Genomic DNA, 16369 nt, shown 5'->3' on the forward strand with positions numbered 1-16369 from the left:
AAGTACATCAAGGACAAGGCTCCAACTGATGACGTGCTCAGTGAATGTCTCAGACAATGGGGAACAGAAGATGAGGTGCTGGAGGTTTCGTCATGGGAGGACAAGCCCCTACATGGGATGTACCACCGAAACATAACTGAAGTGGCGGATATCAGGAAATCCTACCAATGGCTAGACAGAGCCGGACTAAAGGACAGCACAGAGGCACTCATCATGGCTGCACAGGAGCAGGCCTTGAGCACCAGAGCATTAGAGGCCCAGATCTACCACACCAGACAAGACCCCAGGTGTAGATTGTGCAAAGAGGCCAATGAGACAATCCAGCACATAACTGCAGGGTGTAAGATGCTGGCAGGGAAAGCTTACATGGAGCGCCATAACCAAGTGACTGGTATAGTGTACAGGAACATCTGTGCTGAGTATGGGCTGGAAACCCCAAGGTCAAAGTGGGAAACACCTCCAAAGGTGGTAGAAAATGACCGAACTAAGATCCTGTGGGACTTCCAGATACAGACGGACAGGATGGTAATGGCGAATCAACCAGACATTGTGGTGGTGGACAAAGAGCAGAGGAAAGCTGTTGTGGTTGACATAGCAATACCAAGCGACTTCAACATCAGGAAAAAGGAACATGAGAAACTAGAGAAATACCAGGGGCTCAGAGAAGAGCTGGAGAAAACCTGGAGGGTGAAGGCATCATTGGTGCCCGTGGTTGTCGGGGCACTCGGGGCAGTGACCCCCAAACTGGAAGAGTGGCTAAAGCAGATCCCACGAAATACATCAGACATCTCGCTCCAGAAAAGTGCAGTTGGCCTATTCGGTTTTCTGGGGCTCACAATCAAAATCCTGGTGCCGCTAATGCATCAGGATGACTGGAAGATTTCTAAAATGCTAATATTGAACATTTCTAACCAGTAAATCAAAACAACCCAGATTACATGTTTTATATTTACTCCCAGGGCAAAGGACAGTTAGTACAGCTGTAGTAAAGTATTAGTCTACTGCTTTCAGTTTGAAGAATCCACTTCTCTGTTATCTGCACTTCCACTTTGTGCTAATTTAAAAAGCAAAAAAGCATTTTAAAAAGGTCAACACACACACACGAAACCGCGAATCCCTAAAAAATTAATAAACACAACTTCATGGATTCTTCCTGCTTGCTTTAGTTTTCAGTTTGATCACTGAGCAAGTGGATCTGTTAATTCCAGACAAATGCATCAAAACAATATTATTAATTCCATTTCTGTTTTTTGTTCTTAAAAACTGTGGAAACCAAAAGAAAACAAATCTAAATATGAATTAGAACAACAGGAGGATGAGAGGATTAATGCTTTCAGTGCTGCATCAACAGTATCAGTAACACTTCGACAAGCTACTGACGGCTCCATTGTGTTCACAACACTCCCATGAAACAATGTGTGTGCGTTTCAGGAGCCTCAGGCCCTCAAACATAATGGAACAATAGGCTCTCCCTCTGCTGATAAACTCAGCAACAATTCACGGTCAAATAAACAGTTAAGGAGTCCACAATAGTATCTCACAGCTGAATCAACAGTATACGTACAATCAGCTCCACTTTGATCAAACGCTACCAGAAAGAAAGCAGCGTTTTACAAAAATAGTAAAAGACAGAGAAAGAAAGCAGGCTAAATGTCCAACAGCCTAAAAATAGTTTTACAGAGTGTCACTTTATCACAATTTACAATTACACAAAAACAAATAAAAGCCGGCGTCTCAAAACATAAAGCTTTTAGGCAGAAATATTGACAAATCTCAGCAAAAGTTTTACACATCAACATTTCTCATTTGCTTAATAATAATAATTAATCTACAACGTCAGTAAAAATATATTTTAAAAAATTGTTGTTCAAATCTTGTCATCAGTAACTGTGTGTAGGTTTTTATTGATATTTATTTGGTTGTAAATATAGGTGGAGGCTTTAAAATAAGCCATTGTAGGTTTTCTACCTCCTCTTCTTCTTCTTGGTTTTTAAATTATTTGTGTTCTTTGAATTATGTGCTAAAAAAAAAAAATGAAAAAAAAAATATCCTAAGGCAGGGGTCACCAACCTTTCTGAAACTGAGCAACTTCAAACATACACAAAAATCCGAAGGGCTACATCTTAATATGTACATTTTTAAATACCAACTTTCCACAGTTTCACTTTAATTAAAGGGTAAGGAAAACTATAGCAGCCACTTCAAAAGGTAGGAAATGTTTCAACATGTAACACTGGCCACGTTTACATGGGAGCTTTAATTCCTCTTTATAATGGAATAAAAGTTAATTCCTCTTTAACCTGACACCTAATTTCTAATGCTAATTTAATTCCAAACAAATTCCAGTGGTGGGCCATCAGGGCCAGCAAGGCCTTCTCTGCTGGCCTAAACATCATCAGAAAATAAATTTCATTTTAATATATTTTTTTCATAAATATGTATTAAATTATTCCTCATAGTCTTTTCTCTTCATTTCATAGCTTTCCTCTTGGTTGCGCTGCTTCCAGGATTGTATATTTATCTTATAGCTTTCATCCGATCATATTTGAGCTGTCACGTGTTGCCAGGCTCCACAAAATCTTCCCGAGGCCTTCAGAATTAACAGTGGGGGCGCCTGTACACTTAAATGAACTGAAACAGACAGATTGTGAGAACCAATCAGATTTCGAGTTGGTGACATCAGGGCCAGCTAGCAGGTGTCACGTTGAACGTGACACGTTCTGACGTTCACGTCCTCTGATTGGATACGCACTAGTGAGAGGCAGCGCTATGCAAAGTAGAGTGACGTTAACCAAATGGAAGCTGGTGTCCCGTTAGCAACTCGAACGAGCTAAAACGTTAATTTGCGTTAATTTCGCTGTTTTTTTCAACCCACAATGGCTGAAGGAGGAGAAGAGATTGACCTGGTCGCTGAATATACATGCAACGCCATTTTCAAGACGGACCTTTCAAGAAAAACTTGATTTTGTGAGGATAGGTCGTCCAACCTCCGCGCTAGCTAACCTGTCCCAGCCAGGAGAAGGGTTTGTGCGCCACTTTCAAAGCAGCAACTACGAGCGGTATCCCTGGCTCACAGGATCAGAGAGACTCGGCTTTTAGCACTAGCCTCCATGTCGATAGACTTGTTGGTGGAACTGAGACAAACAGATAAACTGTACAACAGTCAGTGAAGACTTATTGAGGAAAGAAAGGAGGATGGATTTTGTGTTCAAATAAGCGGGGATAGTCGTTTTGGTGAGTACAAAGCTTTTTTTTCTATATTTTTGTGATTTTATTTCGTAAGCCCTGTCTCGACGGTCTGGCGGGGTGGTCTGCGCCGTGCCGCGCCGAGCGCAGCCTGCACTTTACCGTTGAGACAGAGCCCATAATGTGCCGGTACCTGGCGCACCTGTGACTTCACTGAATTGTTTCGCTTTAATCTATATCAAAGTGGACGTTCAAGGAGTAGGCTACACCATTTCACCACTGTCGGAAATGAATGAATGAAACTGCTTTACGGGTGCGACAATGTGCTGTTTAGTGGACTTTTGTAGACTAATTGCCTTTTATTTTTAAGTTGTGACAGTATCCAAGCGATCATATAACTTTTACTTTACTACTCTTAATTGTTAATACGGATGTATTGATTTTAAATGCTCCGGAAATAAAGTAGTTGTACTCGACTATGTTTGTTTCTGTATAAATGTATGGTTTAGAGAGACATGGTGTCATAATAATGGTATTAAGAGGTGGATTCATTCAGTGTAGGACATCACTGAAGGCCTAGGTGTGAAATGCACGGCACGCCACTGCTTAATTCCGAATTACAGTAGATGGCTGGTTTATTCCATTTTTCATTCCGAATTAAATAATTCCACTTTCTTGTAAACAGTTAACAACACTTAATTCCACTTTAAGTTAATTCCAGTTGTTCTGCACATGACGCACTGGTTGACGACATAATCCAACATGGTGGCCCGGAATAGAGCCGACACTATCTAATAAGAGCCTTAAAAACATGGATATAATGAAAAAAGGGGATGGATGGAGGCATAAACATGCAGACATTAACACGGACACATGGAATTATTACACACATGAAGATCAGCAAAGGGAACAGCTTCATCGGATGGGTGAGAGATGGAGATGGAGTAAATGCGTCACAATACTGCTGCACAGGCTGTAATATCACCAAGTTTATCATTGTAATGGTTGTTAGAGCTACTATCTTTACCAGGGAGCAACTATTTATTCCTAGTTATTGTTTTCCGGAGTTTTACTGGGCTTTATTTACTGGTGATTAAGTCTAATCTCCTTTCCGCTCCGTGGACCAAAGTGTGTTATTGTTGAGCTGCTGCTTCAAAACTACAATCAAAATAAAGGTGAAAACAGTTGTCATGTGTGATCTTTTGTGTTACAGCCGACATTAAAATGTTTGTTGTGTGTTTGTCCCTATAGACGTGATCGGCGTGATACGTCATGTTCACCCCGTCCACTCAGAACCTTCCCAACCCCCAGAGCTAAAGCGGAATTAACTAAAGCCGAATAAACTGGTTTTCCATGCAAAACTCAATTCAGGTATGACTATTACTATGTAAACACAAAGTAAAACACTTTAATTCTGAATGATTTAATTCAGAAAAACTAATTCAAAATTAATAAACATCATGTAACAGTTTGTTTCAATTCTGTTACATTTCATAGGAAATCATGGTTCCTATTTCACTAGCCACTAACTACAACTTTTTAACTAAATTTGTCAATGTATGTGTTTCTGTCAACTTTTGATAAACTAACCCCCAATTTCCAATGGATATGGGTCTGCTGCATTACGTCTCTGATACGTTTCACTTTAGTCTATGTGTTAATTTCCACCAGGTCCGGTGGAACTTCTATTTCTGCCGGATTCCGGAGCACAGAGCAACTCAGCACAGAGCAAATGCAGTAAAACAGGAATTTAAGCACATACTAAACATTAAAACATCCAGTTACTTTTCAAAATAAAACACAGATCAGATCATGTTTAATCATACTATCTCTTTTCTGTTGGCTGTAGCTAAAAAATGTGGCTAGGACAAAACATCAACAAAAAGAAAACTTTATATTTTAATACCTTAAAACATGTAATAAACGAAAAAAAAAGCTGTGAAACTAAATAATGTAATACATACATATATGTCTGAAAAGTGTTAATGTGTTTCCCTGTCACCCCTTTATCGTTATTTATTTATCTTTATTAATTTATGTTTCCTCTCCTTTCTCTCTCTTTTCTCTTTTTTGTAAATTATTTTTTCTAATGATATATGTCATTCAATCTATTTCCCTGGCTCTATTAACCACATACATGCCTGTCTGTATCTGTACTTGTTTGTGAATATTGCTGCACTTTATTATTGTATATGTCATTGTAATTCACTACTTTAAAAAAAAAAAAATGTCGGACGGCAGACAGCGGAGCAAAACCGGATCGGAGCCGTGGCACAGTGGAGACATATCCAGTGGAAACCCTGGGTTAAAAAGCTAAATTTCCAACATTGATCAAAACTGTGTTTCTGGTTTTATTTACCGTACCTGCTCATTAAAAAAAAGATTAAACCAACAAAAATAATTTACTAAAATGCAATTCTGACATAAACTTCAGATTTCTGGGAAATTCATGCAATTCTTTAAAAATAAATCACAAAACAGCAGCCTTCAGACAGGACATTTCACTCACATTTCCTGAGGTTTTCTCAAATTTCCAACATTCGCTTGTGGCGTTAAATCCTCTGAGTGGAGGCTTAGCACATACAGTATAAAGTTGGCTGATTTCGACTTGTTTGTAATGCATTAAAAACATGGTAATAGATCATGTTTTGTGTCTAAAACTTTGATTGTGAAAGGTTCAGCGATTATATCCGGACAAGCCCCCAATTGTTACGTTTCCCCTGAAACAACCTGAAACCCAGTGATCACAAAAAAACAAAAGTATCCAAACAGAACAACTGAAAATTACGCCTTTTTCCTCAAAGGAAACAGAAAAGTTAATATGATCCCAACTGAATCTCCCACTGATTCCAAAGACAAACTCTAACAACCCAAAATGAAAAAAAGGGAGACACTAAATGGAAGAAGTGAACCATCACTGTGGCTCTTGTGCAGCTTGTATGAAGGTGATCAATCAGCTGCTCAGCTACACAATGGACTTTAAACTGGATTCTATAGAATAAGAAATAAGAAATTAGGATGATTCAGTTTCAGGGTTGCTGGTTTTTTTTGGGGTGTAAAAGCTCTGGAAGAATTTTTCAATAACAACAGATGGCTAATTTAAAAAAAAAAAAAGAAAGAAAGAAACAGCTGATGCTTGTTTTGCCAGGAAATTTTGCCAGTCGTCTTAACAGTGGCGCTGAACATGGATAACCTGCACTACAGAACATTCACACAAACTGATCACTAACTTTAAACCAGATAAAGACCCGAAGGTTTTTCTTTCCCCAAAAAAAAAATAAACTGAGTTTTTAACTTCATAAAAATGATCCAGTAAAGATGAACCGTGTGACACATGGTTCGTCTGCTCTGTGTTTACAGCAGCTACTTGTTAAAAATCAGAAGTATGTCAACAATGGTGGTCTGACATGAAGCCTGGAGATGCTTGTCCTGCCTGTGGTACAAAGAACAGCTGCAAACAGCTCTAACACCACCTTGCACAGAATCTAAACTGCAACCACGCCCAAAACCAACCCAAACCTTTAGTCAAAATGAAATGCAAAAAGAAGCTCAGTCTGCCACTAAATACGATGAGTGACAGATCAACTAAAACAGTGGTTCTCAACCTTTTCACCCAGGGACTCCCAAAATAAAGGTTCCAGAGACCGAACACCCCCACTGTACCTGAAGGTGGTTGAACACAGACATGAACATTGAAAAACAGTCTTATGGTAATCAGAAATGATGATGGTAAAAGTGGTGAAATATGATTTTAAAAACCACAGAAATTGATTAAAAGTTAGCTAGTAAAGGGCATGACAAATCGAGAATGTGGATAAATCGGCAAAAATAAGCATGAAATATGGTGAAAAGAAGTTAAAAGTGACAAGAATGGGTCATATAAGTAATTTAGAAGTGAAAATGTGTAGAAAAGGCATACAAATTTGATGGAGAAGTGTCAGAAATGGAAGTAAAGTTGCAAAAATACATTAAAAGGAGCAAAAATATGGCAATAAATAGTGATGAAAATTTAAATTTAAATATAGCAAGTTTGGTGGCGTTGCAAACAAAGGGTAAACAAAACTGGGCTGAAATTGTTAAATATTAATTAGTTTCTTGAAGGCATCTGGGGACACCCTGCCAGTGTCTTGCAACCCCAAGGTTGAGAACCCCTGAACTAAAGCACGTCCGTCATGCTTATCATAAGGGATCATTACCGGAGAGAGTGAGGTGTGTGTTACATGAAGCATCTCCACAGAAACATGAACCAGTTGAAGCTCCACCTGCCTCCGAGCGTCACTCAGAACATTTCAGCTCTGACAGTCTCAGCTCATTGTGTACAGAGGACTTAGTGAGTCACATGGCCTGAATGCCAGCAAGGTTACGCTCATGGTCCAGCATCTCACAGACCCGTCCGGCCTTTTAAGGCAGGCCAGCTCAGCGGGGTAGGGGCAAACGCACCTGTCGGTAAGAAAGAGGAGAGGGGACGTTTTTATGGAGGTGATGAGCTTGACGGAAACGCCGCGTTTGTTCCTCTGCCAGAGTCGCAGATAGAACACTGAGTGCGTAACGCTTGCAAGTTCAACACCCCACAGTGTGCGTGTGTGTGATTCTATCAACCATCCATTAAACAAGCATGAGAGTCCACCAGTGTTTGCTTGGCATGCAAAAAACATAGTCACACCAGAGACAGGGAGACACATCTCTGCAACTGTTAGCAAAAGTAAACTAAATGCTACAGTTCAAGTACCAAGCAGCAGCAGAGACCTGAGGACTTACCCACTGGGCTGGAGGAGCCCGCCTCATTCTGCACCAAAAGTTCTGTGGTTTCCAGCATTTCACCTGACGAGATGCACAGAGTGACAGGATTAACCATCTGCTGGACTCTTGAAAGGGATCCTCCACTGTTTTTACAAATGTGGCCTAAAATCTTTTAAATTTACTTATTAGGAGATCTATGTCTTACAAAACACATTATTACGCACCATATTTGTTTAATAGCCTTTTAAAAATGGGATTAGTTTACAGTTTTAGAGCCTGTGTTCCTCCATCTTCAAATCACGTGATTGATGATGTCACACTGCCTGTAAACATCTCATTGTTTTCTATTGGAGTGAAGCATTCAGACTGCGTTTTAGATCATTTAGTGGCTCTTTTAGATCATTTAACAGTTTTTAGATCACTCAGCAGCTTTTCAGATCATTTAGCAGCTTTTTAGATAATTTAGCAGCTTTTTCAGTCACAATGATGATGAACCTGTGCTGCTTTTGGTTGCTCTATAAAAACCAGGAAAAGTTAAAGATCTCTTTTGTTTATCGACAGAGGATAAAAACAGTTGTGACCCCAAAAAAATCTTTGATCACAGGTGGCGACAGTTCCAACTCTGAGGTTTGGTAGTAGACAATGAAGCAGAGAAGACGAGCTCTCCTAAGGGACCTTTACTCTCCCTTAAACAGTGCATGGCTGACGTTCTGATGGCTGAAGTTAGAGAGTAAATCATGGATAGAAGAACTATAGACACAAGATTTTCCGTGAATATAAAACAAAAGCATGTTTTTCTGAAAACTATAATGAAACCTCTTCTTTATTCAAGTAGTTTATGTTCTGTTATTACTCACAAATAGAAGTCATTGGTAAGAGGTTCTCCTTGGACGGGGTCACCAACCCTTCTGAAACCATGAGCTACTTCAAAGTTACTGAATAATTTGAAGGGCTACCAATTCGATATCTTCGAAAAATACTAACATTTCATGGTTTCACTTTAATTAGAGGTAAAGATAATGGAAAATGACTAGAAATAACTTAAAAAGGTAGAAAATACTTAAGCAGCACTTCTTTTCTTTTAGTTTTCTATAATTGTTTCATGTTTGGGGTGCACGGTGGCTTAGTGGTTAGCATGTCTGCCTTCCTGGCTTCTTCCCACAATCCAAAAACATGACTGTTTGGTTGATCGGAGTCTCTAAATTGCCCGTAGGAGTGAATGTGAGTGGTTGTCTGTCTGTGTATTGTGTGTGATGGACTGGCGCCCTGTCCAGGGTGTACCCCCACCTAGTGCCCAGTGTGAGCCGGAGATAGGGACCGACAGACCCTGTAATAGGACAAAGCAAATCGTCATGTTCCTGTTTTTTTACCTGTCACTATAACTACTTTTAACTAATAGAAACATGTTTTTTATGTGATTTAACAATCACGTAAACAGTTAAAGTTCTTTAATTGAATGGAAAAACTATATGAAGTGCAAAAGTATTCAACTATACTAATGCAATGTCTACTGTCATCAAATTAATCAGATTTTAGATGGAGCTCATAGGTGAAAGATGTTCTCGTTACCCCCCTTGGTGACCCCTGTCCTTGGACGTAAAGGACAACCAATCAGCCTAAAATGTTTTTCCTTTTGCGTTACCAGGTTGTGAATACTATATTTATCACATGTAAACCAGCTTTCTGATGTGATTCTGGTGGATTCTCCACTAACCTGCACTACCCGTGCTGGTGGGCCTCTGCGGGCCTCCGCTGGAGCCCACGTTCCTGTGCAGAGCGGTCTGTGACGGGGACAGCATCCCGATGTCGCTCAGAGAGGCTCCTCCCCCCTGGTACATGGCGATAGGGTTGGACACGGGCACGGCTACGTGCATGGAGAAGTTCTGCTGTGGCAACGCCGTGGGCTGGAGGAGAAACACAAGAAGACAAATATTAACAGCCTGAATGACAAATGTCCAATAACTCAAACTGAAACAGTCAAATTCATCTAAATAACATTATTATTATATGAAGTGAAGAATAACATTAGACTGACAGCACACGACAATCAACAGTCATTTGTCAGTAACAGTGTGAAAACAATGGTCTGTATTAAAGCACATACACAACACAACAGAATACACAGTTTTACTTTGGCATCGCACACACTGTATGAAACAAGCTGGAATTAAAACCACAAATATCAGTAGTGCATGATCACTATTAATATGTTATTGACTACCATCATTAACAAAGTGTCTGAGGAAAGGATCTGAACTCAGTTCATTACAATTCAATTACAATTACAACATAATTTTCAATTCGAATTACAATTTTATATACGTCATAATCTTTATTAATTTTCAATTACACAATTACAATTATAATTGACCCCAACCCTGGTTTGGAGTAATAGGCTGACACATTATTAGAACCAGAGAAAACAGTTTAACTGTGATTGTATTTGAGGAAGATAAGAAGAAAATACAACTTAGTAGCATTTATGCATTCAAAAAAGACATTAAAGTGCTTTGAAATTTAATCAGTGCAAACATAACATGACATTGGTTGAATAAGGACGTCTATAAGTGTGCGTCATCATTGCTAACGAAGGCATGCAGCATTTCACCTGTTAATGAAATGTTCAGGGCGTGCCAAAAAATATCAGCAACAAAGAAAATGTGAAGAAGGCAGGGTTGGGGTCAGTTAAAGTCATAATCATAATTAAATTGTAATATAGCTTAAATAATTGACTTTGTAATTGTTATTGCTATGGAAATTCTATAAAAATTGTCAATTATAATTCAACGTAAAACTGGGGAACCATGTTACAGTTCATATCAAGCTTGGGTTATACTGACATAAAAAAGGCTCAGACGCCCAAATCAAAACTGTTAATACCAATATGTTCATTGATTAGGAAGCCTAACACGGGAACCAAGATGTGAGAAACAAATTAGATGATAGATAATATTTTTTAGTGTATTTTACAGCTGATTTAAGACATGGGCCAAACTGACCTGTTATCATAAGAGATGCTAACAGAAAGCTAACACAAAAGGGAGGTTACGTTTTATGAGCTGATTTATTAAAGGCTCAGTAATTGTGATTAATTGGAATTTAACTTTAGTAATTGAGAATGCAACTGCAATTGACTTACAGGGGAAAATTTATAATTGTAATTTTAGTTATAAAGATAGATTAAAAAAAACTGTGAGCCACCGTAACTGATGTAATTAGGCATGGGTAATTGAAAACGTAATTTCAATTAAAAAATGTAATTGACCCCAATCCTGGAGGAAGGTGTCGATTGGATGGTGGTTAATAAGAGTTTCAGAAAGAAAAAAACCCAAAGATTTAAAGCCGGACAACGACAAAAAAGTGGAGAAAAGTGAGAGAAAAAAAAAAAAAGCCAAAGTCCTTTTTTGTGCCACAAAGCCAAGCAAAAAGCGTTGCATTGACAGTACTTACGATTTTATGATTTCTCATCATATTATCAAACTCCTCATTAATTTTTTTATACTTTTCTTCAGTGTGAGGAGTGAGGACATATGAGGCATCGGGATCCGGGCTATCACAACCTCTGTGTTCTTTCTTGTTTAGCGCCTGCAGTGAACATCGACATAAAGACAGGAATCAACACAAAACAGCAGGAGACAAAGGAAGTACTTACACCACAGCGCTTGTACATTAAATCACTGTCTTCGCTTAGTTTGCCGAAATGGTCGTCCATGAGGGGGCTGTGCCCGAAACAGTCCTCGGGCTCAGGACTAGCACAGTCATTATGGCCTTTGTTTCTCAATTTCTGAAAGGAAATTACACAATTGTAAAGAAACACGAACAAGATGTCGATAAACTTTATTTAAATGAAATATTCAGTAGTACACTTGTTTGTAACACAAGTTGTCTACTCTGAATATGAGCAACATTGTGCCATTTGATGACAGGTCTATCAGGACAGAGAACAATGCAGAAGCTAATGGCAATTAACAGCATCAGCAGCACAAACGCCTTGACAGTAACAACATTTAAAAGACCCAATAAATGAACTTGTTTGTTACTGATTTACACCAGTTGTTCTCAACCTTTTCAGCCTCTGACCCCCAAAATAAAGATAACAGAAACCGGGGACCCCCACTGTACCTAAAGGTGGTTGAACACAGACATGAACACTAAGAACCAGTCATGTGGAGACAGGGCCATCTATAAGGGGGGATAAAGGGGAGATCTTTTTGGGACCCATCCATAAAGTCAGTAAAATGATGGTCCATTGTTCTATGAATCTATGATAACCACATTTATTTATTCATCTGAATAATATCTAAAGTTATCCAGGAAGTTTAGTATTATTTGGCCCATATTATATATCTTAAAGATGTAAACCCTTGTTTTAATCAAAAATTAAATGGGTTAAAAGTGACCAAAGATGGTGGAAAAGGTGGTGAAATGGAATTTTAAAAAAGTATAAAGTTTAAAAGTATTAACAATTAGTTTAAACTGGAAAATCATGAATGGGGTTAAATTGGCAAAAATAACCATGAAATATAGTGGTGAGGTTAAAAGTAATAATAATGGGTCAACTTATGTGACATTAATGTGGAAAAATGATAGAAAGGGGATAAGTGCTGAAAATGTCTTGAAAGTAGAAAAAAGGTGCAGAAAAGGAATTGACATTTGATGAAGTGGTAGAAATAGGAGTAATGTAGAAAAAAACGCATTAAAATGAGCAAAAATATGGCAAGAAAAAGTGATGAAAATAGGTTGAAATTTGACAAGTTTGGTGTAGTTGCAGAAAAAGTTTAAAAATAAGCAAAAATGGCCTCAAACTGTTCAGAAAAAATTCTTAATTTCTTGAAGGCATCTGGCGACCCCCTCCTATTGTCTTGTGAATGGGGTCCTGACCCCAAGGTTGAGAACCCCTGGTTTAGAGAGGGAACATTAGGTCAGGGCAGGCTGCCCCGTGAAGGACAACAGTCGCACGTGGAAGGAAGTGTCTGTCCTATCTCCAACATAGTCCAACGTATTCACCGCTTGTTTGGTTTTTAAAAACCTTTAGTGGATTTAAAGACCTATAGTGGATTTAAACCCTAGGGTTCTATGCCCACACAGTCCACCCTTAGCATATCAAAGCCAAGACCGTCCAGAACCTTTAGCCCATTGGATGATTTAGCTCACTATGACGTTCAAAGAGCAGTTTTTTCTTCTTCGGATCCAGCTTGTTTGAGATCAAACTAGCTCCTGAAATTGACACACCTTTTTTTTTCCTGTGAAAATAGAGCTTTATTTTTATTTGTTTTGATTGCCATAAATGGACGTGTCACTGTTAGCTTTAGCTTACACCAACACTGGAGATCCTCTGCTGCTCAATACGTCTCTGAATGCTGGTGTTAGCAACACTCGCTGACAGTGTGTGACAGACAGCCAATTATATGAAGACATGATGATTTATGTGTGGCCCTCACGGCCCGTCCATCAGGCCCCTGCAGGTCCACAGACCACCACAACCCCCACACACACTCTGTAGGAAGGTCAGTGACTCCAGTGGAGGAGAGGGTCAGAGGAGAGGGATCGACACACACTAATGAGATCTGACTATATGTGTGTGTGTGTGTGTTATTTTAACTACAGCTCCATATTTTGACAAACTGACATACTTTGATCACTGCAGCCAGTGTGGTAAACCCAGTGCTGATCATATGTTACATTTATAAAAACAACAGACGGAAATATCAGATTTCACGCCCTGAAACGGAAATGGGTCAATGACGTGCTATTTAAATATTCTGTCTAACTGCATTTCCCTAAGTTAAAACAAGGTTTAATTGCATAAAAAAATTCAAAATATATAGTATATATGTGCTCACTTAGATTTTTTAAATTTTTTTGTTACTAAATGACTTCTGTAATTTATTCTGTTATTCAAAGTGTCCAAATATCATGTGGTGCGACTGTCTGGAAAAAATCGTTAAAATTACTAAATATATTCACATTTATTTCTGCTTTCTATTTTTATATCTATCATAATAGTCATGCAAACCTTGCCCGATGATGCTTATTTTATGAAATATCATGTAATCCTTACCTGTCATTGACCCAAATGGCAATATTGTTTGTTTAATTTTTGTTGTTTTTAAACAAAAACAAGAAAAAATTGCCATATACCCACACATGAATATTTTGGGACAATTTCACACATTTTTCAGGCACTTCTTTCCTGAAAAGAGGTGAGCAATTTGATGGAAATGTCAATTCTACAGCAAAATTTGACAAAACATGATAGAGTTCAAATGAGAAGAGCTTTATGACAGATACTAAACCATCACCTGAAATGTTTCGGGACAATAATACACATTTGTTCCATATTTTTCACTGTAAAACGCGTGGTTTAATGTGTTTGCCTTTAGCAAACTTACACACGTCAAATCTCACACTTAGTCTCACGTTATTTCAGCAAAAACAGTGGGCAGATATGAGATTAGTAACAATAGTTATAAACCTTATTAACGCAGAGTTGTAAAGACTACAACAAACAAGACATTCATAAAATACTCAAGTACAAATAAGAAGTAGCTCAATTAAATAGTACTCAAAGTACAAGTTACTAGTTACTTTCACCCCACCCATGTTTACTGTTGTTAATAAATCTTGCTACAGTTCCCTTACATACAGTGAACATTTCATGTTGAAACTTCAAAAGGAAGAGACCAGATCTATCACAATTGGAACCTAATTTATTTTCTAAAACGGCATCTCTATAAAATAAAAGTTTTGTCAAAATGTACAATTTTTAAAAAAAAATAAAATAACATCAATGAACTCAAGTCTCAGGCTCTACGTACTGTATAGCTACATTTATGAACTCTAAAACAGTGCCATGCCAAATGTTCCATGTGGGTAACAATGTATTAGGTAGAAACCACAACCTGAACAATAGAAAGTGTCTGGACTTTGGCACAACTTAGAACATATGGATTATGTTCAACGTACCAAGAGATAATGAAAAAATAATCACAAAAAAATGATAATTTACTTAATAACGGTTGGGTGTAGAAATGTAACTAATTACTGAACTACAACGCCTCACTTTAACCTGACAGCTTTTTGATTCTTGTACATATCTGTATTATCTTTTACATTTGTATTATTATTGTTATTATTTTTTCTACTCTAATGTGTGCACTTGTATTTAATCATTAATTAGCAGTATTTTACTTAATGATGTACTTTTCCTTTTTCTTTGTTTAGTGTTTCTTCTTTTCATCTGTAAAATGATCCAGGCTCAGTAAGAAAGTCATTTCCCCCTGGGATAAATAAAGTACTTCTGAGTCTTTTGGAATGCACTTAAGTACAAGTAAAAATGATTTAGAAATATACTCAAAAAAGTGCAAGTATCCATAAAAGCAACTTAATTACAGTAACGTGAGTACTGAGTAGTGAAACAGAAATTAAACGGAAATGTGTTGTTTTTTTTTTTTTAAGTTATGGAGGAGGATTTTCCTGAAGTTTAGAAAAGAAACGCCCTCTCCCCTTTTTGAAAAAATGCACATGCGCAACACTCTACCTGCTCCCAAGAGGGAACGCCTTTTAAACATGTGCGAGAGAGAGTGCATGAGCCCTGTTTTCCTCGTGCACAGCTCTGTTTACAAGTTGGTGTCAACATCGCGAGAAGATTTGCATCCAGTGAGAATGGCAAGCCTCAATGAATGGCTGAAACCGTAGCTAACGAGACGCATAAACACTTGAAAAAGTACATGTGCAGCAAGCGAAAACTAGCTAGGAACGAGCACGTACGACGGCCTTACGTCAGAATGATTGACAATTCGGAAGACCAACAGTCTTGATGATCCACCCGGAATTTGAAGCCAAAAAAACATCCTCCACAATACCTAAAAACAAATATATATATATATAAAAACAGAAAAGTGCTTGATGAGCCTCTCATTTGGTATCATTGATCCTTAAAAAGGACAATTGGGGATCTTATATTACTATTTTGAGCTGTGAAAAAGTGATTTGTGTTTTGTTGCTCTGTGAAGGTAGAATAAAGGAGGATGAAGAAGACTCCCACACAAACACAAACACAAGTGTCCACAGTCCCCAGAGGAGATGATGGAGAGAAGTGCTTTGGATAATGAATGACCAGCGTAGCCTGTGGTACATTCTTTTCATTCTCAGAAAATGCCTCGGTGCTTCATTTCCTGTTTACTGAACCCAACCCGCTCAGCCCAGCTCGTCAAAGGCCTGTGTTTACCCAGTTACACTCTGCACTTTCTCCTCCTGGGAGCCAAACATCTGATCTCAACCTGCACATTTAAGCAGAAGCTGCTCATTATAGGGAATATCTTGGTTACGCTGGTCAGCCACGGACGTGCACGGAGACATGCACAGAGACGGAAAGGGCTGATCTGCTTTCACGACAAGCCTGTCCTGGGTTTTGTATGACCGCACCCACCGGTTTCAGCCA

General features: G+C 38.5%; 1 protein-coding gene across 3 annotated transcripts in view; it reads right to left on the reverse strand.

The window, feature by feature from the left end:
- The window catches only part of mef2aa (myocyte enhancer factor 2aa), a 103596-nt gene that overhangs the window by 12143 nt on the left and 75084 nt on the right, over window positions 1–16369 (reverse strand). Inside the window, exons 4-6 of one of the 3 annotated variants that reach the window (XM_028450756.1) lie at window positions 11579–11710; window positions 9641–9830; window positions 7945–8007 (exon numbers count right to left, since the gene is read on the reverse strand). In XM_028450756.1, the coding sequence (XP_028306557.1) occupies window positions 7945–8007; window positions 9641–9830; window positions 11579–11710 (385 nt within the window). Of the gene's footprint in view, window positions 1–7944; window positions 8008–9640; window positions 9831–11376; window positions 11512–11578; window positions 11711–16369 lie in introns of all 3 variants that reach the window. The other 2 variants (XM_028450754.1, XM_028450755.1) reach the window with 2 other exon arrangements.

The sequence above is a fragment of the Gouania willdenowi genome, chromosome 6, assembly GCF_900634775.1.
Source record: "Gouania willdenowi chromosome 6, fGouWil2.1, whole genome shotgun sequence".
NCBI classification, from domain to species: domain Eukaryota; kingdom Metazoa; phylum Chordata; class Actinopteri; order Blenniiformes; family Gobiesocidae; genus Gouania; species Gouania willdenowi.